This window comes from Equus quagga, chromosome 1 (assembly GCF_021613505.1).
Source record: "Equus quagga isolate Etosha38 chromosome 1, UCLA_HA_Equagga_1.0, whole genome shotgun sequence".
Classification (NCBI taxonomy): Eukaryota; Metazoa; Chordata; class Mammalia; order Perissodactyla; family Equidae; genus Equus; species Equus quagga.
Window position 1 is genome coordinate 1,278,328 of NC_060267.1, and position 25,959 is coordinate 1,304,286.

General features: G+C 49.4%; 1 protein-coding gene across 3 annotated transcripts in view; it reads right to left on the reverse strand.

Moving 5' to 3' along the window:
* Nucleotides 1-16,832: 16,832 nt before the first annotated feature.
* Nucleotides 16,833-25,959, reverse strand: part of MYRFL (myelin regulatory factor like) — a 109,109-nt gene continuing 99,982 nt past the window's right edge. For all 3 annotated transcript variants that reach the window (XM_046678680.1, XM_046679532.1, XM_046677909.1), the window contains 6 exons: nt 22,958-23,020; nt 22,230-22,317; nt 20,216-20,290; nt 17,591-17,711; nt 17,233-17,307; nt 16,833-17,104 (listed from right to left, as the gene is read on the reverse strand). In XM_046678680.1, coding sequence (XP_046534636.1) covers nt 17,018-17,104; nt 17,233-17,307; nt 17,591-17,711; nt 20,216-20,290; nt 22,230-22,317; nt 22,958-23,020 — 509 coding nt within the window. In that variant the 3' untranslated portion in view covers nt 16,833-17,017. The remainder of the gene's footprint in view (nt 17,105-17,232; nt 17,308-17,590; nt 17,712-20,215; nt 20,291-22,229; nt 22,318-22,957; nt 23,021-25,959) is intronic.

A 25,959-nucleotide genomic window follows, 5' to 3' on the forward strand; every position in this document is an offset into this window, starting at 1 on the left:
ACCACCCCATTTGGTGTATGGAGGGCGATTCTATCTTCAAATGTATTAATTCCGAGGATTAGTCAGACATTTCTTTTCCTTTTAGATAAGGTTTGAACGCACGTCTAGGCTTTGTTTCTCCGGCTTGGAATTCATGCCTTTTAGAGGGAAAGTTTCAGAAAGGAAATCTCGGTGGGTGCTACCTTGGGCGAAATGCCAGTCACGAGCCTGGGAGAAAGTCTAGGGGTCTCCACTGGCCACAAGAGGACCAACTACTTTATAAAATCTCTTTATTGCACCCCTACCAGGGACGTGGAACATGGAAACCAGAACAGAGAAATTCTCAGTTTTTACTAAAATTACTTACCAGCATTTTTCTTTTCATATCCTTGGCTTATGATCTGGAGTAACTTCACTAGTTATTGTAAACGATGTTTTTCTGTGTCCTATGTTTGAAAGTGAAAATGCAGCAGGGATGGTCGAGCTTCCCACCATCGCTTCCCCGCCAATTCCTCCATCCATTGTTACCTTTCTATTTATCTGGCCACAAAGAAACAGGAGAAGGGCATTCTGCAGTGGTTCCTCACAGACAAGGATAAAAATAAAGTCTGGAAAATAAGATTTATCACATGACATCTCCTCATACATCCCCCTCTCTGCGTTTAAAATGTGTTCTGATGTGTGTACGCAAGGCCTTGAAAGAATCAGAGAAGATTAAATGAAAACCCGGAGAAGATCAGTGTATGCACATGTGTACAAATGTGTGTGCATGCATGTGTGTACGTGTGCTTGTGTGCCTGTGCGTGTGCACATACATAACCGTGGGCCCTCTGGGACCAGCTCAGCTGACCCCATCTTATCAACAGAGTAGCTAAAAGAGCTGTTTTTCAGAAACTGAGAGTCCCGTCTTGTCCAGTTCAGGCTGGTTGAGACCACCAACCCACCGACTAGGCCCGTATAAACGCCCGATAAGTGACCCTTTCAAGGTCAGGGGGCTGAAAACTCCACCCTCAGATCACGCTAACACCGCCATTTTGTGGACATGCGTCCTGTGAAGAGTCATGAACCTTGACCACGCTGTGCAGATCATCAACTGCCTCTTTTCTCCTCACCTCCAGTCACCTATCTCCACCCTTCAGACCGCCCTGCCCTTCACACCGTAAATTTTGCCCCAAGCCCTGGATTGGAGAGACAGATCCGAGACCGTATGCCCTGTCTCCTTGAAGATCGCTCTCGCAGCAAAGCCGTTTTCTTTTCCCAAAAGCTGATGCCATAATATTTGTTTTTTTTATGGGCATTGGGTAGGAGAACCCCACCTTTGTGTGGTGACACACATGCACACACACATGCACTGCTCCGCTCTGTGCTCGGTCTCTCTGGGGTCTGTGAGGAAAGCCGGATACACCTGCAGACAGACACCTGTCTTTTCTCAACTGGTGGCGAGAAGAGAAGGAGGAGGACGTGGCCCAAGGGGGCCTGATGGTAAAGGAGGGGTGAGTGATTCTAAGTTTTGTGAGCCAAATGATACGTTTCTGAATGAAGCCGATTTTTAGGCTGTCCAGGTGTATTTATGAAGAGAACAGAAGACCCCCGCTGTGATCCTAGAGCCATCCCCCAGTCAGTGGGCGTGTCCACACTCAGGTGTGATTTCACAGCGCACAGCGTCTAAAGGCCTCAGAAAACTCTTTCTAGACAGTTCCACGCTCAAGGTCTCCTCTTGCCTTTATTTACATTGTTCTTTCTTCTGGCCCTCTCTAAATCTTACTTATGAATTTTAGGCCATAGAGGGGCCTCACATTTTGCTGCTCAGTGAGTTTGGGCAGAAGCCAGAGGAAATCCATCTAGATAAATGTGCTGCCAGAAGAGGTGCTGGTAGTGGAGACATCTGTCAACCACGAGGCCCAGCAAATTCTGGGCATCGGCCTGACCAAGTCAGGCAGAAGGTGTTTGGTGAAAAACGTCCTCACGGCTGCAGAAAACAGAGCCCAGAAAACAACAACAATAACAACAAACACTCACAGAAAATAGAATCCTACTTCCAGGCTCAGCAATGAGTGATTTTCACATTAGGAATAATGAAAACACAGAATGTGAATTGTTGTAAAATTTTGATAGAAATGTATTTCAGGATGTGGTAGAAGGAAGGGGAGCTAAAATCCTCATCCACTTCCACATCTAAAATCGATGAACGATAGCAGCATATGCATATTACTTAGAAAAGTGGACCCAGTTCAAGAACGGGGAGCTAACAGAGTAGAAGAGAGTTGCCTCTGGAGAGTGGGCCAGTGGGCCCCGGAGAACGGAGCTCCAGCCCTAAGCCCCCTCGTCCCCTTCACCTTCGCAGATCTGGGGCAGGTGTTGCTGTGTTAAAACAACATTTGTGGGGCCGGCCTCGTGGCCGAGTGGTTAAGTTTGCGTGCTCTGCTGCGGTGGCCCAGGGTTTCGCTGGTTCGAATCCCAGATGCGGACATGGCACTGCTCACCAAGCCACGCTGAGGCAGCGTCCCACATGCCACAACTAGAAGGACCCGCAACAAGGAATATACAACTATGTACTGGGGGGCTTTGGGGAGAAAAAGGAAAAAAAATAAAAATTAAAAAAATAATAAAAAAAAACAACAACGTTCGTTTCGTTGAACTTGGTCCATAAATCAGTGCACTTGAGTCAGCTTCACTAGCTGCTCCTGCCCTGAGTGAAGGCAGAGGACTTGAGCCTCACCCAGCCCGCACGCTCCACGGCCTGGAGCCCTTTGTCCTGTGTAATCCAGGCACTGTAGCTGGGGCAGTGACTTCCCTGGGGCGAGAGTGGCTAGGAAGGTCTATTTTCAATGTTTCCGGGTTTTCTACACACACAGGCTTCACATACAGGAGAAGTTATTGACAGTATTGTTGAAGGAGGAATTATTTGATGACATGGAAATAATTTGCAAGAAGAGGCTTAATTTTTAAGGGAATATACCCCTTAAGTTGCCACTAACAACCATGAATTTTCATTCCAATGGAGAGAAGCAGGGCGGTGAAACGGTGAGCTCCTCTTGCTCCATCAGGATGGGTGATGGCCCCTCTGGAGTTGGCTCACCTCCTCCCTCGAATCCATCTGCACGTCTTCGGTGTTTGTGTGCACTGCAGACGTAATAAAAGATTTTTATTTCTCTCTGTGCGTATCCATCAGCTGCACACCGATACCTCACCTGAAACGTGAAGACTGGGAGAGGCAGCGCCAGACAGAAGTGCCGAAGCTGAGAGCCAGAGTTCTCGGAGACAAAGGCCTCTAGCTCCAGTGCCAACAGAGCCGCATTACTTCAGCAGACGGGTCAGCGGCAAGGCAGGCGGCCCCACCCGGGTAACCAGACCCGACCGTCCTTGGGGACGGAGATCCAATAGCACTAACTGCAGCAGGTAAACTGTGTTGATTCCAAACCAGCACTCGGGCCGGGTTGGGAACTTACGCCTGGGGAGAGCAGTACCATGCCCTGGGCCTTGGGGGCACCCCGGATCTGCATGCCAGGTGCCCCTTAGTCGGCTCTGCAGCCCTGTGGCTCAGCTCAGGGCTCCTGGCCTTCTGTCAACACGCCCAGGCTCTCCAGGCCGAGGACCAATAGGGAACGCAGGAACATCGTGGTGGCCCCTGCTGTCACTGCTGCCCACAGAACTGTGTGAATACCCAGAACTTTCCAGACCCGAGTGGCAGTGAGAGTGGTGGACACACTCTCAACACCCATCGCAGTAGAACAGACGTCAGAGCCCGCTACTGCCCGTCTTACGACATCCGTCTGGTCGTCCACTCATCAATGTGCTGCACAGCAAAGGCCCCACGATTGTTGGCCAATGGGTGTGAAATCACTCAAAGATAAGGAGGTCGGACTATCTGACTGGAATAACGATGCTCGCTAACGTTTATTGAGCTCTTCCTACGTGCTGGGCACTGTCGTGAATTAATGGAATCTTTCAGTTGTCACCAAAACCACGGCGCCTCCTTCCAACACACAAGGAAAGCAGAGCATGGAGAGCCAAGCCCTGGCCCCGAAATCCTCGTTTGGTAGGAGGCAGAGCCAGGGTGCAAAACTGCCACCCCGTGTCTTCACCCCTTCACTCCGTCAGCTTCTGGCTTATACTCTTCTTCTTCTTCTTCTTTTGTTAATTGTCATTCTCAGTGGGAAGAGACTTGATCTCTTATTCCAGTTCCATAGACACTGTCTGTCTTACTTCTCACAGGTTGGTGCTCTGTGTGTTGGTCAATGCCGGAGCCTCCAAACATCCGTGAAAAGCCAGTACTTACAATTCAGATACTAGACACGGGAATGTGGTACCCACCCGAGGACAAGGTATGAAGTGGAGAGGGACAGCAGGGATGCTGGACGACACAATCACCAACCTAAACCTGCTAATGTGCTAACATCAAGAGCAGGTCTAACAAGACAAGGCTGAGAACACACAGCCGTGAGCGGCTGAACCAGCGCTCTGAAGTCAAACGCCCTCACGTGTCAGTTCCCTGGGGAACGTCCCCGGCAGAGAGCTGATGTGGCAGGAGCTGTAGCGTGTGGGAGGAAGAGCCCAGGGCTGAGATTCAGAGGACAGAGGGTCGATCTCCCTGGTTCCACACCCTCAGAGAGTCTGTTTACCTTGCTGAACCTGCCTCCACTTCTGTGAGATGGGGTGGTCTCAAGTACCCCACAGGCTGGTCATGAGGATTGAATGGAGGACACCGGAAAACAGTGAAAACTCTCAAGATTGCCACAAGCGGGTCTGCAGTCCAGCAGCATCAGCATCACTCAGAGCTTGTGAAAAAAGGCACGTCCTCAGCCTCACCGACCACTGAGCCAGGACCCGCACTTCAGCAGGCTCCCCGGCCAGTCGCCGACACACTGAAGATGGAGATCCCTGCCTGGAGGCAGCGGGCACATCCAGCCTCCTGTCACCTGGGCTCTTTTCCTTTCACATATGGCCGATGAAAGACAACATGGCCAAGCTGAAAGGACTGGCCTCTCAAAGGTGTGCGTATCCTCTTCCCTGGGTCCTGCTGAGTCTCCAGGTGTGACTGAGCAGGTGACTCCTGGAGAGCAGCTCCCTTTGCTCAGGAAAGGACCACAGGAGAGAGCGGCCACTTTTGAGGTAGGAGCACCAATAAAAACATCTCTCAGCTCCGGGAAAGGTTGTTAAGTCTGAGACTGACTGTCAGTAGCAGCCAAAGGGGAGTGGAGGTGGGTTTTAACCTTCCTGCCCAGAGTTCCCAAAGTAGTAACTACAGGGAGCCTCTTGGAGCGGGGGCCCTTGTCATAAATTTGTCTTTTCTTAGATCCCTGCTGTGTATGAAAGACGCATAGCAGGTGCTCCACGAGCAGCTGTCAGCTGGGTGAATTCTCCATCAGCTCCTAACAGTTCAAGGACCTTCCACAGGATGACAGCCGCGGCTGGATGGACAGAATGTGAGGACTCCTTGATGTGAGGCCAGTGATGGGGCTCGGGACACGCTATCCAACAACATGGCACCTTGGCATATTGAATGTTTCATTCAGAAAACAGCCAAACAGGACCTCTTCCCCCCAAGTCCCGTGGCCCTTCTCCTCTGAATCAGGTCCCAAAGCCTGAGCAAGAGAGGCCCTCCCTCCCCCGGGGGAGTGGAGCATCCTTATCTCTGAAGATGGGGGACACGGAGAAGAATCCGACGGACCCACGGGCTGAGTGCCTCTGTTCACGGCACTCACATGCTCCCTGCCTCCCTGCACATTTCTACCCGACTGCCCGCCCTGGCCAACCGGCGTGAAGACCCCTGGGTTTGACTGTCTCCTCAGGGCTTCATATCCTAAGGACGGCTCCCATGTCACATAAAATTTGTGTGCTTTTCTGTCAATCTGCCTCTGTCAGTTTCATTCTCAGACACACCCAGGGACCCTAAGAGGGTCAAGGAAAACTACTTCCTGCCTCAAACCAGCTTACCTCCATCTTACGTGCGTAGACACACGTGCACCACTGTTCCTTCTTTTCAACACTGCTGTCGTTCCTCCATCTTCCATTCCCGGGTCAAAAATTAACCACATGAACACATATATTTTAATAACCTGTCAAGAGTCATGATGGAAGTGGGATGATTCCATTTGTAAATCACTATTTACAAAAAAAAATTCTTTGCCTTTCAATTGTTTTAAATAGATGCCCTAATTTGGTTTGTGTAAGAAACAGTCTGTTCCAGAAAGTCTATGACCAGGACTTGATTTAAACACTAAAACACCTTAAAGACCTGTTAGTGCCCAGACTTAAATCATTGTGCATTGTTCTAAAACTTCAAAGTCAGAGATCTGTGCTGGGCAGACGTGGGTCAGGAGAGAGCGTGTGGCTGGAGAGCGCCCAGCGATTACGTGCTCCTCAGGAGCGGGCCTCCTAGGTTGATTGGTTGTTTTTGCTCTTGCCCAGAAGAAAAAGGAAGCAAACACATTGGAGAGGCCGGGAACACCCTCTCCTTGAAAAGTGAGCTCCAGCTGCAGCCACGTGGTGGAACCGCAGAGTGGCCTGGTGGCTTGGTCATCCAGATCCTCAGGTCGGAACAGGGAGTGGAGGCAGAGGTGTGTCCTGAGATGCATTTGCATTTCCAAAAAGGTTCCATATGAGCTGACTCTGCCCTCTCTCAGTAGGATTAGATGAAGCGCTGTTGGTTAACAGTGGGAAGGCTGTCAGAGGTGCCCACACACTCACCTGTGTTTATTTACACCTGTCCCAAAATCTACATTCACCCAGGAGTCAAGCATGTCTGGCCATGGGGTGAGTCTCCAGGGTCTTTTAAACAAGAGAGGCCGGGGGCACATCCTGGGGAAGCAAGCAGAGGTCCACAAGTTTAGGACAAAGAGCAGCCTCCTGGGAGGCGTTTTAATTAAGCCCAACCTTCAGATCATCCCCGAACCAGCGGCTCGAATTCAGTCACGGCTGACTCCTCGAAAGAGCTACCTCAGAGCAGGCTCGGTGGAAGACGAGGCCCCGCTCCTCTGGAGGCCGTGGGGGCGGACAGAGCCCTCAGCCCAGGCCAGGCAGAGGCCGCCAAGGCGCAGATGCTGGTGGCCAGGAACAGCAGTCCCGTCAGCAGTGTCCGTGGCACCTTTGCTGGTATCATATGTGAGCCTCTGAATTTGTGCGTGGTGCCACCAGAGATGGTCCCCAAGGAGCCACAAGGAGAAAAGGAGAATGGCAGCTGTCACATCACGACGAAGGACAGCTTTTGCTTCCCTCCTCCCACTGAGATGAGCCGGATGCAGGAAGCACAGTACACAAGAGAAAAGTCAAAGCTGGTGGAAGCACGAGCTCCCAGGCTGGGGTTCAGCCATCCGTGCTCCAGAAGGCCAGACGGGGCTCTTACAACAAGACTCTGCTACTCCGTTGGCTGCAGTTACGATTCAAACTTATGAATCACAGATTTTCTTTTCTATATTTATACATTTTTTTGTTGGATTCAATTTCACTTTTACTTCTCTCTTCTCCTCCAGCACAATGGTGCTGCTTGTCTCTAGTACGATGTATGTCAATTAAGCCTCAATTTTTAAAAAAATAAATGAAACTTAAAGAATAAAATAAAATGGATATTACAAAAAATGATAGTACTATAACTTGAAGGGAAAAAAATGAAATTTTCAGCCACCTCAGTTGCTGCCAAAACCTCTGCCACAGCTGCTGAGCCACACATACGCCCCAAGACGGGCCCACTGTTCTCCACCACATTTTCCTTTGAGCTTTTCCTAACAGAATTCTCACAGTCACTCCTTCTCCGTCCATGTTAGTGTGTTGTTCGTGATCCACAGTTATGTGCAATGGGATGGTAATCATCTCTACCCCTCGGAAATACAGGGATCGGACGAGACGAGGAGGCTGCACTGAGGATGCTCATCATTTCCTTCCCTCCCACTTTCCCCACTTGAAGAATTTGTCCACACCATCCCTGCCTAACAGGGGCCCTGCAGACCCCTTCCCCTCTCCCCTGGCAATTGCTGATCAAATCGCAGGTGGACGGCTGAGCCAGGCTGGACCAGTCAGGCTCTTTCATAGACATTCGAAATTGAGAGACTGGAGAACCAAGTTGGAAGTTGACAGAGATTTGGGGTCCAAGACGACATCTTGGGGAAGCCATTATGAATGCAAGCAAATGAGTGAGCAGAGCAGCTGGCCCACAGGAAGAAGGATGGAGCGGCCATGCAGAGAGAAGCAGGCCAGATGCCGTGCAGTCCCTGAGAGAGACAGAGAGAGATGGCGGGAGAAGCCTCTGTAACTGTCTAGTTTCCAGGAGGCCCAGTCAAATGGACTTCCCACATCTGGGGTGCAATTCTTCTATATTCTAATGTAATCAGCCCACCGTTCTTTAGCTACTGTAAGTTTTTGTTGTTTGTAAAAAAAAAAAAGGAAGAGAGAAATAATCATAAGACTGTAAAGTGGAAAGCACCATACAAATATGAGACTCGCTTTGTCTTTGATTGTCCCCTAGGACGGAGCAGCCCTTAGGGAGAGGAGGAATGGGTCAGCAGCCTGGGCTTCCAGGCAAGAGCAGCTCCACATGCCACCCTCCAAACCCGGAAAATGCCCACCACCCTCGGGGACTAGGTCCCGGGGCCCAGCGTCTGCCAGCTGAGCGTCCTGTGTGGAAATGGTCAGAGGGCCTCCCTAGGGCTGGTGTCACCAGAGCTCGCAGGCCGTGCGGCAGAACCCAAGTTCGATGCAGCTGAGCAGAGCGGGAATGTGTTAGGCCACCTAACACCAGCCCACGGCGGCCGCTGGGGGGCGGGGCATCTGGCTTAGAAATCTGTCCTTCTCCTCTCTTAGCCCCACCTGCCCATGTGTCAGCCTCGTTCTCAGGCGGGCGAGGCCCTCACATGGTAAGATGGCCCCTGCGGCCCCAGGCTTCTCCTTCCAGCTTAAGAACTCCCACAGGCAGGACCCTTTGCCTCCAGCTGCAGTCAGACTCCAAGGGATGGTCCTGACTGGCCTGGTTTGGGTCAGATGCTCATCCCTAAACCAAGCACATTGCTAAGGGAATGCAATAGTCCCTTTGCTCAGGCCTGGGTCCCATGTCCTTCTCGGGAGGGAGGGAGTGGTGTCAGCCTCACCCGATTCATAGAGACTGAGAGCCGGGCAAGACGGTTTGCCAGAAGGAAATCGGGGTTGCTGTTACGGAAAGCAGGAGGAAGGAGGGGTGGGAAAGCTTGTCAGAGATGGTCCCCGCTCCTCCCTCCATGAGCACCTGAGACTGAAAAATGAAAGTGGACTTTCTTTAGAGGGAAAAGCTCCATATTCTAAAGTGGGCAGAGCGAGCAGAAGCCTGTGGGCACACGCCCCACGGCCCGGGCCTCACGCTCCACACAGACAGTCAGGCCCCTCGTGGCAGGAGCACACCTGCCCGTGAGTCACCCGCCGTCCTGAGCTTGGCCTGCCACCCACAGTCTCCTGCCGGTTCCCTGAGTCACCCCAGCCCCACCCACTGGCTCTGCTCTTCCCACAGTTTCATGACTCTCTGGGGACAGATGGCCAGCTCCTGAAGCCACGGCAAAGAAGGAGTGCCATTCAGAAACAGGAGTGCCCCCACTGGCAGAGCGGCAGGAGGGTGGCTCAGCCGGGTGGGGCGGTAATTATCCACTGTGCAGCTGTGGCAGCACTTAGAATCTTTCTTACAAAAAATGGATTCATAAGTAACTTCTACCTTTTTCCATTTCTCTGTTTGGAAACAAAAAACCACACACAAAAACAAAAACCTTTATGATCCTTTAGCTCAGACAGCTCAGGCGTCCCCTCAGGCTGGAAGCTTCCCCCACTGGCCTCCCCGCGTCTCCCCGGGGGCAGGATTCCCCATCCTGCCTCCCACCCTGCCTCGTACCCACGCAGCGCAGCATCAAGGCCGCCGTTGCATGCTGTCCGTGTGGTGTGACAGTCGTGTGCCACCTCAAACAGGTCAGCTTCTCCCACAGACCAGCCCTGTGTGGGGTCTGGCGCAGGGCGAGTCCTCCACGGATGCCTGAGCAAGCGAGTGGAAACGACCCACTGTCATGGGGCGGGGGATGAGCACGCGTGAGCTCTCCACACTGGAGGGCCTTCCTGGGGTGCCGGGCCTCCATAACGCGGCTGAGAGCCTGTTTCTTCTGAATGTAACCATGAGCGGGTTCCCTGCTGCAGAGAATTCCAGAGGCTGCTCCTGAGAGCCAAGAATGCCCACACTGAAAGTAAACGTTTTCCAGAAATCGAAGAGGATGAGAGGCCTGAGGTCTGATGCTCACTTCGGGGGAAAGCAGAGCAGCCTCATGGCGGTCCTGGGCGTGTGGCGTTCAGCTACAATGTGAGATGCTCTTTAAATGCTTTAAAACTAATCTGCAGTTAATCTAGATACTCATGCAGTCGTGCAGAACAGAAAAGATTCAGAGCATAAATGTAAACAATAAATAATCAGATAGAGCTGACTATCAGAGGCTGGAATCCTCTAACAGACAATTGGCCATTTCATTTTCTATTTTCTATTGGAAGTCATTTAGACGTGTTCAATGCCCTTGGAGAAGAGAATAAGAACATCCTATTGTTGCAGAGATTAGCAATAAGAAAAAATCACTGTGAAAGAGAGAGAGGAATTCACATCCATCTCAGAGTGCCACCTTGCCATACACTCTGGTAAGTCGAGGAAATGTTTCTATTGACCCGCTTTTCACTTAATAAAGGCTGACTGAGCATCTATTGTGTGCTAGGCAACATGTTTCCAGGTGAAGACGACGGTGGGTGGCAAGGCAAGCAACTCACCCTCAGCAGAGTGGACTGACACCCATTAAAAGAAGTGAGAAACTTCCAAATCTTATTTACTGGTTCAAAACAACGTCTTCCCAGGGACCATTCTTAATGATTCTTGTGTTCACACAGCACCGTCCAGTTTACAAAGAGCTTCCACGTGTCTCATCTGGTGTCCACTGTGACCCTTAGTGGTCAGCGGGACTGTTAAGGATCCAACTTTGCAACCAGGAAGGTGACGTGAAGTGTCCAAGACAACACACCGAGGCGAGTCATCGAGCCCGGACTGGAACCAGGTCTCCTGGCTCCAAATCTAGTTCTTTGTCCATTTACCCTGCATTGAGACAAGAGGTCAGACCAGCGCAGCTAAAAACGGCCTTGGAACTCTACTCTGGCAAAGACATTATTTTTATAAAATGGGATCTCATTTATGTTTATGTGGGGCCATAAAGAAATTGAAGGATGGGGTTGGCCCTATGGCCAAGTGGTTAAGTTCGTGTGCTCTGCTTTGGCGGCCCAGCTAGCACCACTTATCAAGCCATGCTGAGGTGGTGTCCCACATGGTATAACCAGAAGGACCTACAATTAGAATATACAACTCCAATAGACAACCATGTAGTCAGGGGCTTTGGGGAGAAGAAGAAGAAGAAAAAAAAAAGAAGATTGGCAACAGATGTTAGCTCAGGTGCCAATCTTTAAAAAAAAGACATTGAAGGATGAGACTGTCATCTTTAGCACGCATCCCTTCCTCCAATTACATGTCTTAAGAGCTAACAAAGACTTTCCCCATCCGCAGAACCCAGGCAGGAAAAGATGGCGCTGTATGCGGAATGCTGTTGGTAAACTGGGGATCTCAGAGGCTGCGCTTCCGCAAGATTTAAACAACGACTCATCAAAAATGCACCAGAGTCTAAGCCCTTGACGCTTCTTTGGGGCTCAGCTGTCTCTTCAGAGTCAGACGCAAAAATCAATGACACACATCCTTGAGGAAATGAAAGCCAAAACACTTCAAGCTGCGCCAAGGGAAGATCTTCCAGACGCGTCCCTCGGAGTGAGGCTGATGGTGAGCGTTCTTTAGTGAGCTGCGCAGCCTCAGTGCAACGTTAAGTAAACGTAACCTAGAGGATGGTGACAGGAGATTCTGCTCCTCTCTGGCCCTCCGCCCTCCCTCCCTTCTCTGCTGTTACTCAATGGCTTCTAATAACTCCTATCAGCTTACAAGGCCTGTCAGTGCAGGCATCACTTCCAGCACCATTAACTTGGTACCCTTCTGGTGGGCCCGTGTCTGAGTTGGCGGTCTCTCGTACATGCCGAAGAGTTGTGAAGAAAGGATAAAATTTCCAAAGGGTAAGTGCCGTTGTGCTGTGGACTGAATTGTCTCCCCATCGAGTTCACATGTCGAAGCCGCTGGTCCCCAGTGAGATGGCAACTGGAGACGGGGCCTTGGGGAGGTCACTGGGTCCAGATGAGGCCACGAAGGTACAGCCTTTCATGATGGGACTAGCGCCCTTGTAAAAAAAGACGCCAAAAGCTTGATGCCTCTCCCTCCCCCTCCACCTGAGGAAAGACCACGTGAGGACACAGCGAGCAGACAGCTGTCTGCAGCTCCCAGAGACAGCGCTCAGCAGACACCGAGGCGGCCGGCAGCCTCGTCTTGGACTTTGGCCTCCAGAACTGTGAGAAATAAACTTCTGCTGTTTCTGCCCCCCAGTCTTAAATTTTGTACGGCAGTCCTCGATGACCAAGATATGTAGCATAGTGAAAAGGGATGCAGTTGGCACCAGAAAACCTGGCTCACCTCTTGTCCTCGCTCAACCTCTCTGTGCCTCAGTTTCCTTATGTGCAGAATGGGGAATATCTCCCCTCACTCCAGCGTCACAAGGCTGCTGCGAGAATCCAGGGAGAGCAGCTTTGTAAACTGCCAGCAGAATTATTTTTTCGCTCTTCTCTTGAAGATGTTTAGTTTCATCATTCAAATAATTTGTTGTTGGGAATCTGCTACTAAAGCTGAAATCCAAAAATGGCACAGGAAAAAGAAATAAAAACAAAATGGAAAAGAGGTAGGGTAAGAGCTCTTCAAAATGTTTTTGTTTTAAAAATGTTGGAGAGTTGAACCTATGCACACTAATTTTTTAAGTGAATTTTTATGCACTTAAAATTTTGGTTTGGTTGTTAAAAAAAATCTGACAGAGCTTTCAAAATCTTGTTTGAGTTCCTTTATTAGAACTCATGAAAAATTATTATAATTCTATTTGTTTATGTTATAGGATTATTTTGTATTTTATATATTTATATTTTGTATTATATAGTATTCTCTATGATATTTGGGGGCAAATTACATTGATATAAGAGGCTGACACATAACCGGCAAAGCAGGGAACTACGATACGAATGGTCTGAAGTTACAAATGGGGCCTAGGTTTTGGGACTGAACTTATCCTATGTCGTCACAAATGGCACCTCCTGGCAGCGTGCAATATTTTAGCCCAGCAATTATGGAGTTCTTTCCTGACTTTCTTTAAAATGATTCTTTTATTTTAGGGCATAATTAGATTTATAGAAAAACTGTAGAGCTTGTACACAGAGCCTGTAAACCCCATACCTAGTTTCCCCCATTATTAACATCTTAACGTTGGTATGGTGTATCCGTCACAATAAATGAACTCACAATGATACAGTGTTACTAACTGAAGTCCTTACTTTATTTGAATTTCCTTACATCCTTTTTTGGTTCCAGTTTCTACCCAGGACTCACGTCACATTCAGTCCTCTGGGCTTCTTAAGCTCCTCCCAGACTTTCCTCGGTTTTGAGGACCCTGACAATCCTGAAGAGCCCTGGCAGGTGTTCCGTAGAACGTCCCTCAGCTGGGAATTGTCTGATATTCACTCATGATCAGATGGGGTCACAGACTTTTGGGGGGGAGACTCTTTTTTTTTTTAAAGATTTTATTTTTCCTTTTTCTCCTACAACTCCCCAGTACATAGCTGTGTATTTTTAGTTGTGGGTCCTTCTAGCTGTGGCATGTGGACGCCGCCTCAGCGTGACCTGACCAGTGGTGCCATGTCTGCATCCAGGATCCGAACTGGCGAAACCCTGGGCCGCTGAAGCATAGCGCGCGAACTTAACCACTCAGCCACGGGGCCGACCCCCAAACACAACCCTAGTGTTTTTTGGGGTTTTTTTGAGGAAGATTAGCCCTGCGCTAACTGCCATCAATCCTCCTCTTTCTGCTGAGGAAGACTGGCCCTGAGCTGACATCCGTGCCCATCTTCCTCTACTTTATACGTGGGACACCTACCGCAGCGTGGCTTGCCAAGCAGTGTCATGTCTGCACCCAGGGTCTGACTTTGGGGCTATTCTGGCAGGGAGTCAGATACTTCTCTGGCGTAAGGAAGAAGCTTTTGGCCTAAGCAGCGTGGTCCAAGTGGACATCTCACAGTGGGGCAAGTACGGCAAATACAGAGAGAATCTTCCAGCAGGATCTATTCTCTGAATAGGTTTATCTAGTGCCAAGATGCCACTGGCTGCCACAGTCTGTTCACTGTCTTATATCCTTTCTTTCTGAAGGCTCTCAATACATCCTATAGTAAGTTTTCTGTGGGGAAAAGGCTCTTGGTTTAATGGAATTTAATGGGAAAATAGCATTTACCTTACAGACATTCCCGTAGGCAACATGACTGAACTAGGTTGGATATTGGAACCCCGGGCCGTCCTGACCAGGAGAGCCTGAGCGAGAACGCGGGCTTCACGTCCCGAAAGGCCTCTCGCTGCCCGGCTGCTCGCCCCTCCAGAAGGGCCTTTCCACGGAGTCCACCCCACACCAAGCACCTGGGACGCTACGAAAAAGCAGGCAAACCTCAGCCTCCAGACCCGGGTCCTGCGGGGCAGGCGGCACTGACTCAGGAGAACCGAGAAGGAATTCGAATCTAAGAAACTGGAGGAATCCCGAAATGCTCCTCCCAACAATGAACTTCCTATTTAACTTCTACCAAGGCTGCGCTGTTAGCGAGAGCGAAAACAATTTCCAAAGACAGAAAAACTATGGAACACGCGTGCATGTGCTCCATCTGCAGTTTGGTGTTTGCAGCTGATGAAAACTCCCCGAGGTGTGTGTTCAGTCACGCAGCCCTTCACCAGCCCACTGCAGTCTTTAGAATGAGTCTGCTCTGTGCAGCTATCACAATAGCTCCTGTCTATTTAGAGCCCATCTGGCTACATACTTATCTCATTTAATCCTCTCTGTTGCAGATACTCACCATGCTCCAGTATAAATGAGGAAATTGAGGCTCAGAGAACTTGAGTAACTTACCAAAGGAGACACAGGGAGGATCAGGATTGGAACTCAAGGCAAGGATGTTTGGCTCCAAAGTCTCAGCTCCCACTGGCTTAAACTACCTTTGTGTCGAAAAGTTTACAGTCACGTGCTGCAGAAGATGCTTCAGTCAGCCACAGATGGCATGTGTGACGGTGGTGCCATCAGATTAGTACCACGTAGCCTGGGTGTGTAGTGGGCTGTACCATCCAGGTTTGTGTCAGTAACTATGATGTTCGCACAGTGACAAAATCACCTGACGGTGCATTTCTCAAGATGTGTCCCTGTCGTCGTGTGACACAGACCGTCTTTCAAAATGCCCTCTGTGAGCGAGGACCATGTCTTTTCTTTTCATAATAGTTGGGGTCTCACAGTTGATTTCCATTCACATGATACATGTCTAATAATATTTGAAAATAAGGATGTGGGGATGCATTATTTCTGCTGATTATCGCTGCCAAGGTAAAAAGAAGCCAATTGTCTCACCCTAATTGACTCACAGACCAACAGAAGGGAAGGGACAGCCACCAGCAGCCCTGTGACCGAGAAGCAGAGCTGGAGTGTCTCGGATCTCCATGCTCTAAACTGTAGCGTAGTGACAGAAAGTCTGAGGCGTAGGAAGGCCAACAGATCAGGAAACGGTGGCCATTGAAAAGATGGTTTGTCACAGTTCCCGAGAGAAGGGGACATGCCAGGGCTCCAGGGGCCAGGCTGGGGAGCCCCAGGGCGGGTCAGGAGGAGGGGGCAGAGGGAGAACCGTGGCCGGAGGCCCCATTGCAGGTCCCATAGGAAGGAACGGGGGAGGCAGGGTCAACAGGCGTAGGATTAGCACGTCCGGAGAATCTCGCAGGCTCTGGGAGGTGGAGCCATCCCTAATGTCTGGCGCCTGGCCCTGGGTGAGGAGGGCAGCTGCGGCAGGACAGCCCCACAAAGACGGTGGTGGGGTGTGGGCTCTCGAGTGGTCGGTTTGTATTTGAAAAGCGCTCCCGGGCAGACGGTTTGAACTCTCTAGGAGTTGGCCAACCCTGGGAGGTGGAGTCCCACCAGGGACAGCAGGACCCCAAGATGCCAAACCACCAGAATAGGGAAGATAAAAGATGTGGTTGACTCACTCCAGCGAGAGGACTGCGGGCCATTCATACAGATTTACCCATAAGCCAGTAGAAGGATCCAAAGCGAATTCAGCTGTAAACAATGGAGAGGGGCCTTAATGCCGTGAAAGAGAACTCTCACGCGTACAAAAATCAGAAACAAATAAAAAAAAGCAACGACGACTGGAAGGCCAAATGCGGTGATCTGGGCCACGGCTGTCTGGGCTACCGGAACAGACCGTGGTGAGCCAGAGCGTCACCAGAGACACGCCCCGCTGCACAGAAAGTTCAGCGTGCAGCAAGCATTACAAAGCAGAATTGCAACTATTTCTCTTAAATTCAGTTCATTAGTGAGCTGCGTCCTGCACTGCAGTGTACGTAGTGCACACACGTGCACACACACACACGGCAATGGTTTGCCTAAACGTGAGCTCAGCATCGGACACCCCCGGCCCTGCCCAACACACACCGTATCACACATTCTCCAGATCTGTGTTTAGCGGGTCCAAGTCGATGGGCCTAAAATGGGCCTTTTTGGTTTTCTCAAAAGATTTGAAAGCATCACGACAAAGCAAAGTTAGGCCTGCCTGTTTTGACCCCACAGCTTCCTTAGCACCAGAATCAGTATTTTCACACCCCACAGCGCTGTCTTACTCCAGGGACTGTCTTCTTCACACTCGCCACAGATCACACGCCACGTTATCTCAGGTTCCAGCAAACACTTTATTCTCCTCGTTAATGTCTCAAAATTGCTGGAGGCCGAACTCTGAAAAAGTCCTTGGGCAACACACAGCCAGGTTTACAGAGAAGCGCGGAGGGGCAAGAGGATGGAAGTTTCCGTTAACCGAATTTCTGAGTATTTTTCTTTGGAAAAGTCCCCAACCAAACTTGAATAAGCTAGACACAGTGTCGATAGAAGTAGAAGAAGTAATCTGTGAAGAAGATCCCAGCAAAGTAAGGGTCCGTGGAACAGTCAGCCAGATCCTGCCAGAAGAGGAGGAAAAAGGGGACGATTAATGGAAGCATCAACTGTTATTAAAGTGACTGACTGATTTATTTATTTATTTAATGGTCCACTTCTTTCTCACTTAAAAAAAAAAAAGAAAGCTTACCGGTGCAGCTACTCGGAAATGGAACGCGCTATCAAAGAAGGGGGCCACTGGGAGGCTCCAGATGTGCCGACAGCCCTGCAGAACGCAGGAGAGAGAGACGCATGTCATCACCACACCCCACACTCCACTTGGAGGGCTGGAGGCGGAGGCAGCGTTCCCTGACTACCCTCGGAGAGCCATCTGTGACGACAGCTCTCTATGGGGGCTGCTAGAACCATCTGCACTCTGCAGGACCCACAGAAGACACTGAGCAAAGCCGGTGACAGGCTCAGCCCCCACGGGGAAGCACTGGTGCTGGGTCAAGGCATCTCTTACCAGGGAACAGAGGCTGTGCCACCGAGGGGCCGGGAAACATTACCTGTGTCATCTCCTGGATGACTCCTTCGTGGCTTTGCAGCCCTTGGGCTTCGTTTTTACTATGGAAACATATGTTTCCAACGGTCAGTTTGCACTGGAAGACTATCAACGGCTCTGTTGTGCTGCAAGAGACACAGGGAAGAAAGGGCACACGGACAAGCAGTTATCAGCTCCCACCAGGCTACACCTTGATGAGCAGAGGGTCTAACGGGAATGTAACTCGGAAATCCATTCAAAGTTCCACGTAGGCACCTTATTACACACAGCTCACCAAAGCCAATATGCTGGCTCACATCTCCTCATTACAGAAAGAAACTCAGCCTCAGATGACGACTGTTGTGGACTGAATGTTTGCGTCCCCTTAAATCCATCTGTTGAAATCTTAACCACCAATGTGCTGGTGTTGGGAGGTGGGGTCTTTGTGGGGGGATCAGGTCTTGAGGGCGGAGCCCTCATGGGTAGGATCACCGTCTACATAAAAAGGACCCCAGAGAGTTCTCTCCTCCTCCTGCCACGTGAGGACACAGGGAGAAGACGCCGTCGACGAACCAGGCAGCAGAGCCTCACCAGGCACCAAATCTGCTAGCGCCTCGATAGTGGACTTCCCCACCTCCCGCGCTATGAGAAATAAATGTTTGTGGTTTAGGGCTCCCAGTCTATGGCATTTTTGTCATGGCAGCCTGAACTGACTAAAACAACTACTCAGACAGCATGTGACCGTCTCCAAAACCTACTCTCATGTCTCAAATCACCTCAACAACACAACTTCTTATCTCCATGGATTTGAAAATAATTTTTGCATACATCCCTTCTCTTTCCACTGGTAGCTGAATTTGCATCCATCTGAAGTTGCCGGGATTTTAGATTCTGCAAACACCTGGTCCAGGTAGCTATGGTTTGAAGCAGCAAGAGAAACAAACACAGGCAAGGGTGTGGGGTGAGCCCGTTAGGAAGTACCAGCCTTGAAGCTGTCAGAGCGGAGCCCTGCCAGAAAGAACAGTTCTTCTCAGGAGGTTGGCCTGCTAACCATCAAGAGGAAGAGGTCCGTCTGCCTTTGGATCTTTCTGTGGAAGTGGGACAACCTACAATCTTAGTGGAGTATATGTGTTATTTTAAAATCACCCATATTAGAAAACTGGTCCTTAAACTAGAAAGCCCGACTTAGCGGCTGAAGATGAGCTGCCACTTCAGGGATATTCCATTGAAGCTTACTTCCCTCCACGGAAGCTCGGGGTGAAGGAGGAAACTCCCTCCAGGTTACTCGGGCTGTGCCAGAGAAGAGCACATTCAGCTTTTGCTCTGCCTGGAAATGCGGGTTCCGAGTCATGAAATATTAGCAGCTTGAAATGAACCTTTCCAAGGCAAGCAGCTGCGCTGAGTGTCATGAGCTGACTGTGGAAGCAAAGTCGGTGAGAGAAGGAGTGTGAGGCCTGAGTGACAGAGAGGAAGAGACAGAGCCGGAAACAAGGGAGGAGCAGGGGAAGCAGAGGGAGCAAGGGGAGGACAGAGGTGAGCGGGGCGGGGGGAGAGGAAATGTGGGGGAGGGAGGAAGGAGAGCCCCAAATCGAGAGACGAAACATAACCACCTCTTTTCATGGTGAGGACTTCATCGCATAACTTTTGAGTGAAGTGTGTCAAAAGTCTTAAAGTACGGTAATTATTTAAAATATCTGATAAGAATAGATTAAACGGGAGTTCTGTGGTCGTGGAGGAAGGATAGTCATAATAAAAGCTACCATTTATTGAGTGCCTACTGTGTGCCAAGCAGAGGCAATGTTCTTACGTATCTCACCTCGTTGAGGAGGTGGGAAAGTGATGGTTTACAGGACGGGCTGAGCTGGGAGGCCAGCTCCACATCTTACTAGCTGTGGATGTGGCACAGGCTTTTTGACCTCTCTAGCCCCAAATGATCCCATCTGAAAAATATATACTCGAAAAAAGTACCAAGTTGTGAGGATTGTATGACCCAATGTTAGGGTGTAGAGTGTCCGGCGTACCATCTGTGCTCAGCAAATGGCGGTTATTCATTTCACTGTTATTAGCAGCGATTCCCACAGCAGCTCTACTCATCATGGTATAATGTCAAACTCACTTTACAGATGAAGAAACAGTAGCTCAGAGGGAAGTGGTTTCTCCAAGATTACAGAATTAGTAAGTGACAGAGACAAGATCTGAGCCCCGACCGGCCCAACTCCAAGCTCCCACTGCTTTTTCTAACTCCCCTGGGGAAAGGGGTCAGTGTCTGCATTCACACTGCTAATGGGAGCTCACAAAAATGTGCAGCCCCCACCCAGGACCATGCCGTCACTCTGGTTCCCGCCCCAATTCAAAGGGACACAGCCAGGGGCAGTCTGCAGCATCTGAGCATCAAACCTGTGCTCACCGCCACTTCGCAGGAGCGAGTGTCCAGCCCAGAGCCTTTCCATGCCCCTCAGGGAGCCTGGATGCCCCCAGCCCTCGTTCCGAAAACCCACCCTCAAGCTAGCCCACCTCTCAACCCAAAATCGTTAGTTAACATGGACTGACAGCTTTCTGCTCCTAACTTTCTGATGAAATTGTAAAATAAATTCAGACTGGAATCCAAATCATGATGGAAACTGAATTGTTTTTACAGCTATGCACTTACTTGATTTCCAGAGAAAATTTGACATTGGTGGGTGTGTACTTATTAACAGGAATACTGTAATTGTAAGATCCAGACCTAATTATGGAAAAACACAAAACCACAAATCAAAATTTGCAGGAAAGGCTTCAAAAGGCTATTTGCTACTCTTTACATACTGTGTAAACTGTGAAATATTATATAATAAATAATAAACACAGAAAATCAAGTTTAACATGGGATAGTTTTATGTTTTTCAGAGACATATCTGTCAGATTTCTGAGTGCTCTCTTTCAGGTCTTAATATATGAAATATACCACACAGATTTACAGTTTGTTAGAACACGCAGCCAAAATGATGGACAGTCAAACCGCAGACCAAACGCATCAAACCAAACACACAGGAAATGACATCAGTTACCCTGGAGGAGGGACAGACTTCAGAGACAGACGCTGCGAAGGCCTGGAACCAACAATCCCCCAGGAAAGGAGGACCGGAAACAACGAATGCCAGCCTTTCTACCGTAAAGCACTCCCTTTTAGGCAACATTAACAGGAAATATCGTGCACTTTCAGAACTCGAATCAACTCACATCGTTATAGGCCTAATTACCACTCAGTAACGGACAAACGCTCCCACAGAGAGCCCCCCTTTCAAGAGAGATACTGGGGGGAGGGGTAGAGGCCCTGATTCACATTGTAAGGAAAACTCCAGCAAAAGGCACATTGTAGCTAATACAAGTCCTCCTGACTTGGCCATCCCTTGAATTACATGGAGACACAACTGAAAACCAGATAAATGGGAAAAAGAGCCAGTCATTTTAGATTCTTTTACTGAATACTAAGCTAAGCTGTTAGAAATGAGGAAGCAAGAATAGAGGAACGGATCTGAAGTGGGAACAGAAGGACTTTGTTCCACTGGAAGAAGCTGAGACGAGTGGAACTCATTTGAGACTACGTGGCTCCCGCACCTGCAGGCTTCACAGCATCCCGGTCAGCAGTGTCTCCCCCTCACAGGCAGAAACGGACACGCAGGAGAGGACACACCCCGTGGCGGCTCCAGAATCTGAACCTGAACCACCTGCGTCTTCTTCGCTATGTCACCCCACCACATTCATGAACGTCTGTCTCTGACGTTCTCAAGCTTCCTGAACCTTGAGTTCCTTAATGACAAAATGGGGATAAGTAATGCCAATCTCATGTTGCTTTTGTGAGAACTCAGGGAGACAGTGCACGTAGAGGTCATAAACACACCATAAAGCACCGTACGGTTCATTTTTAAAAGTCAGGACCATCAACTCAAAGCCTAATTATATCAGGTTGAAAAAGAAAAAAGGCTGAGAATCCACAGGATTTGTGACATCAGTTCCAAATACAGGGTCTTGCCTTTTACCGGGCAGGCACCCAGCAAATATTCACAAAAGAAAGAAAACTCCCGCCTGTTCTCAATGCCTACAACTTGCGCTTTGTGCTTGCGGGAGCCATCTGCATGCCCTGCTTCTAGACGCATCGTCACCTCAGGACAGGTGGCACGGCACACGTGAGAGATGGATCTTGCTGGCAACTTCTGCAATACCGGGCTTTTTTCCCTTCTAACTGAAAAAGCTAAGAGAAGCTATATTTTTTTAGCAATTAAAATAATGATATCCCTTGTTATTAAAATATACAAATGTCAGCTCCCTCATAACTTGGAGCCATCAGTAACAATCCTTTCTTGTCATAAAATGAACTAGCAGCTCTGTGCCTGTGGGACGCGCCCTCAGACAGCCAGCCACAGAGCTGTCCCTAAGCTTTCTGCTTTGGACGTGCCATCAACATAGGAGACTGGAACTGCTGGAGCCGCGGTTTATCGACATTTGCTAATACCAACCGCTTTATGATTCCCTCGTCCACACGTGACAAATGTGTTTTCACTTAAGGGGCAACGTAAGCACACATTGACTCTACCAGTAGCTTCAGCTTTCATTCCAGGCTCAAAAACCCAGAGCCCTGAGTCAATTCCAGAAACAACAGGAGTACAGCGGGGCGGCTCACCCACCTGCACTGCCGGCCTCGATGGCAGTAGCGGCGATCTATTACGTGCTGGATTTCCATAATCTGAATAGAGCTGATGGTTGTGTCTATCCCTGAATTGAGGGGAAAGAGAGAAAAGAAAGTAAACTCTTCTGCTGAGGAAGAGCGTACTGCGCTCCAGCACAGCCCCCAAATTGCAGAATGTGAAATAGGCATTTCCTAGATAAATGGATTCCATTTGCACTCAAATGGAAAAAGGAGGAGGAGAAGGAAGGGGAGAGGCTATTTTTGCCGTTGTTATAGTAAACTTTAAGAAAACTAATAAAAATCCAGGCGCCAGTAGGCAGCCCCATAACACCCAAAAGAATTTCTGGACCATGGCAGTCCTACTAAATTGAAATTTATTGAAAATGGAGAGTGCAATGTGAAATGCAATCTGGCCAATAGAGCTTTAAAAAAATCACAAAACAGAAAACAAACTTAAAATGTAGTCACAACAGAAGAAGAGGGCAGGAAGTTCAACTAAATTATTAAACTCCATGGACATCAACCACAGCTTGATCCTGAGCGACCATTTCTAACGCCTCCTGAGTGGTGAGGCCGCATCCATTATCAAGACACAAGCCCGTGGGTGTTGGCGGTGCTGCAGCCTTGTCCCTTTCCCCATTCCTCACTCCAGTAACGCCTCACAGCTGGTTTCATTTGCCTGAACCCGCACAGCCAAAGAGCAGAGTCACTTAAAGGTACACTTACAATCACTCCCCCAGTCGGGGCTGGCCGGCGCATCTCCCGCCAGGAATGACGTGCTTCCGTCTTCTGCAGAGGGAAAAAGCCCGTCAGTCTTGGAGACTTGGTCAGGATGAGAAGAAACCCTCTGTCAGTTGAACATCCCCTGCTTCTCTCTGCCACCTTTCAGCCCATCGCATCCCGATCCCACTTCGCACACAACTGGTACATTCTCACCCTTCTCCAAGACGCCATCTGTCTGGGGCTGAATGGTGTCCCCCGAGTTCTTAGGTTGAGCCCTACCCCTCAGACTGGGACTGTGTCAACAGGAAGGTGACGAAGTCAACACGAGGCCGGCAGGTGGGCTCTGATCCCACGCAATGGCTGTCCTTCTACGAAGAGGAGGTCAGGACAGACAGAGGCTCCAGGGACATGTGCGCACAGAGGATGCAGTGAGAAGGCGGCCAGCTGTGAGCCGAGGAGTGTGGCCCAGAGGAAACCAGACCTGCCCACGCCTCGATTTTGGACTTCCAGCCTCCAGAACTGGGGAAATAAATTCCTGTGGCTTAAGCCCCCGCCTGTGGTGGTTTGCTGTGGCGGCCAAGTGACTGAGACGCATCCCAGATGAGTCCCTGCAGCCCCCAGATCCCCGTCGGGTGCCACAGCACTTAGTTCAACCACCTTCAGGGACATCTGTCACGACATCGAAGGCATGCTCGCTCTCTATTACTACTTCACTTTTCACCTACTTTTGCCCTTTCTCAACAACTCCAGAAGAGGGAACCTCTGTTAAAATTTTTCGACTCCTCTGCAACTGCAGCATAATGTGAAGGAAAAGCCCAGCTTAAACCAAGGTCACGGGAGGGGCCAGAGCTCGCTTGCAGGAAGGAAGGCGGGGTGCAGCTGTGCCCCCTTCATAGCCAAAAGGGCATTTGAAAAACAACTTTGAAAAGGTAACCATCCAAATGATAAGATGTTCAGTCTATGAAAGAAAATGTTGGTTTTTAAAGTGGACAATCATTTAGTGGGTCGCTACACAAACTTAACAAAAGAATTTTAAAGTTTTTGCAGTCATCTTTCTTTCAATTTGCAGGTTTTTTTCAACTTACGTATTCTTTATTGCCTTCCTTCATTTGCATTGAATACAATATTTATATTTTTCAACATAGTTTTGGACACAACACAAAGACATGAACAAAAGACATAAGTTAACACAATGGAGCTGCTTTCATGGGATGAAGAAAGAGGCAAGATCTAAAGCGACTTCCTGTGTGGAATTTCAGCAGGGAAGAGAAAGCCACAGCGCAGGTGACGGGTACTCGCTCCTATGTCCGTCTGTCCTGACTAGTGCTCCTCTCGCCAGGAGAGGGCTCATCCACTGTCTGCACACCTGACGGTGCGCTCCTGGAACACTGCGCCTGTCCACTGCTGTTCCCTGAGATGCCGCGATGCTGGGCTCACGGCGGGTGCGCGGTAAGGACTTAGGAAGGATGGGAGGGAGAGAGGCAGGAAAAAGGAAGAGGAGGACCCCATGCCCTCTAGAAAAGCGTGTCCTCTTGCACACTCAGAGGGGAACTCCCGGGGCGGGGGGGGGGGGGGGAGGCTGGGAATGGATGTGGGAAGCCGGCTCCTTCCCACTGTCAGCAAACGGGAATGAGACCGAACCTGAACGGGCCAAGTTCCCTGAGTATCCTCCCAACACGACGCTTTCCACTGAGAAGAAGTGGATCTTGATCTATGAGGATTTTCCAGAAAATTGAACATTTATTTCCCTTTACATGTAAATATAAGTGCTGTCTCCAAGGCCTCCAGGTTTCTTGGATTCCAGCTGCTCCAACAATAACTTCAAGCACACGTCTCCTGCTATGCGTGTTGCTTGTGATGGCTTCCACAGAAGGCTGGGCACTCACAAGGCACAAAGAGAAGGGGAAGGCAGGACTTGCCTCCTGTCTGTTTTCTTCCCGAACCTTTGTTCTGCTTTCCTGCTGAATTTGCAGGGAAAGGCTCCTTATAAATTCTGGCAATAGGACTGCAGCGTCGCCTCACTTCCACAGGAGTGTTTTTTCAGGCTCCCGGGACACCGAACGCTGTGATAGGATTTAGTATCTGATGGGATAACAGTGTTTATTTAAGTAAAAAGGTGAAGTTGGGAGGAGAGAATCTTGCACATTAGAATGTCAAAAATGGCTTTTTTGAAAGAAGGATTGGAAATAACAAATTTTAAATCTCCTATAAAACACCTCCAATTTGTCACTTCCCTGAAGCAACTATTCAGTTCTGAAAGGCTGACTATTGGAAAACCGTAAATGCCCCTGTAGTCGTACGGGGTGGTGCTCATCTCACAAATCCTCCCAGCAATATTCATAGAAATTTCATGTACATTCCCAGCGCTTCCTTGTAAAGCTGGAGCTATATTTCATAGTTGGCAAATGTCGTCTCCCAATAAACTAAATTAGAACCTTCTGGTGAGGAGAGATTTAAGATGGCGTCCAACCTGAGTGCACGCTGCTGTGGTAGAATCTGGAGATGGCAGTGCGACGTGTAAACTGTGCTGATGGCTGAGTTCCAACATGGCCTCTTGGACGCCTCTTCCTCCCCTGACTGAACCGGACTCATGCCAAGAAAAAGTCAACGAGCCCAACCCATCGATGACTGAGTCCTTTAACTTGGGGAACCACTTTCTTTTGGTCATTTGCTCTTCTCAGAGTTCTGGGCTCCAAACAAAATAAGCACGAATTCCAGGTGCCTTTTTGCTTTGTGAGATTTTTTAAATCTTTACCAAATCTCCAGAAATCTGTAGAATTGCAGAGATGTTTCCCCCTGACAGGCTCTTTACTTTCTAATATCTAACGCTGCTGTCCATTTAAATCCTTATTGGTTCCACAGATTAAAATCTAATCCATCACATCCTCACAGTAGAAGCAGATTATTCCAAAATATCCACTTTCCACTTCCTGGTTGGTCTTACCTAAACCTTCTATTAAGTGCAGGGAACGGGGCGACCTTTCTGAAAGACAAGTCACACAACC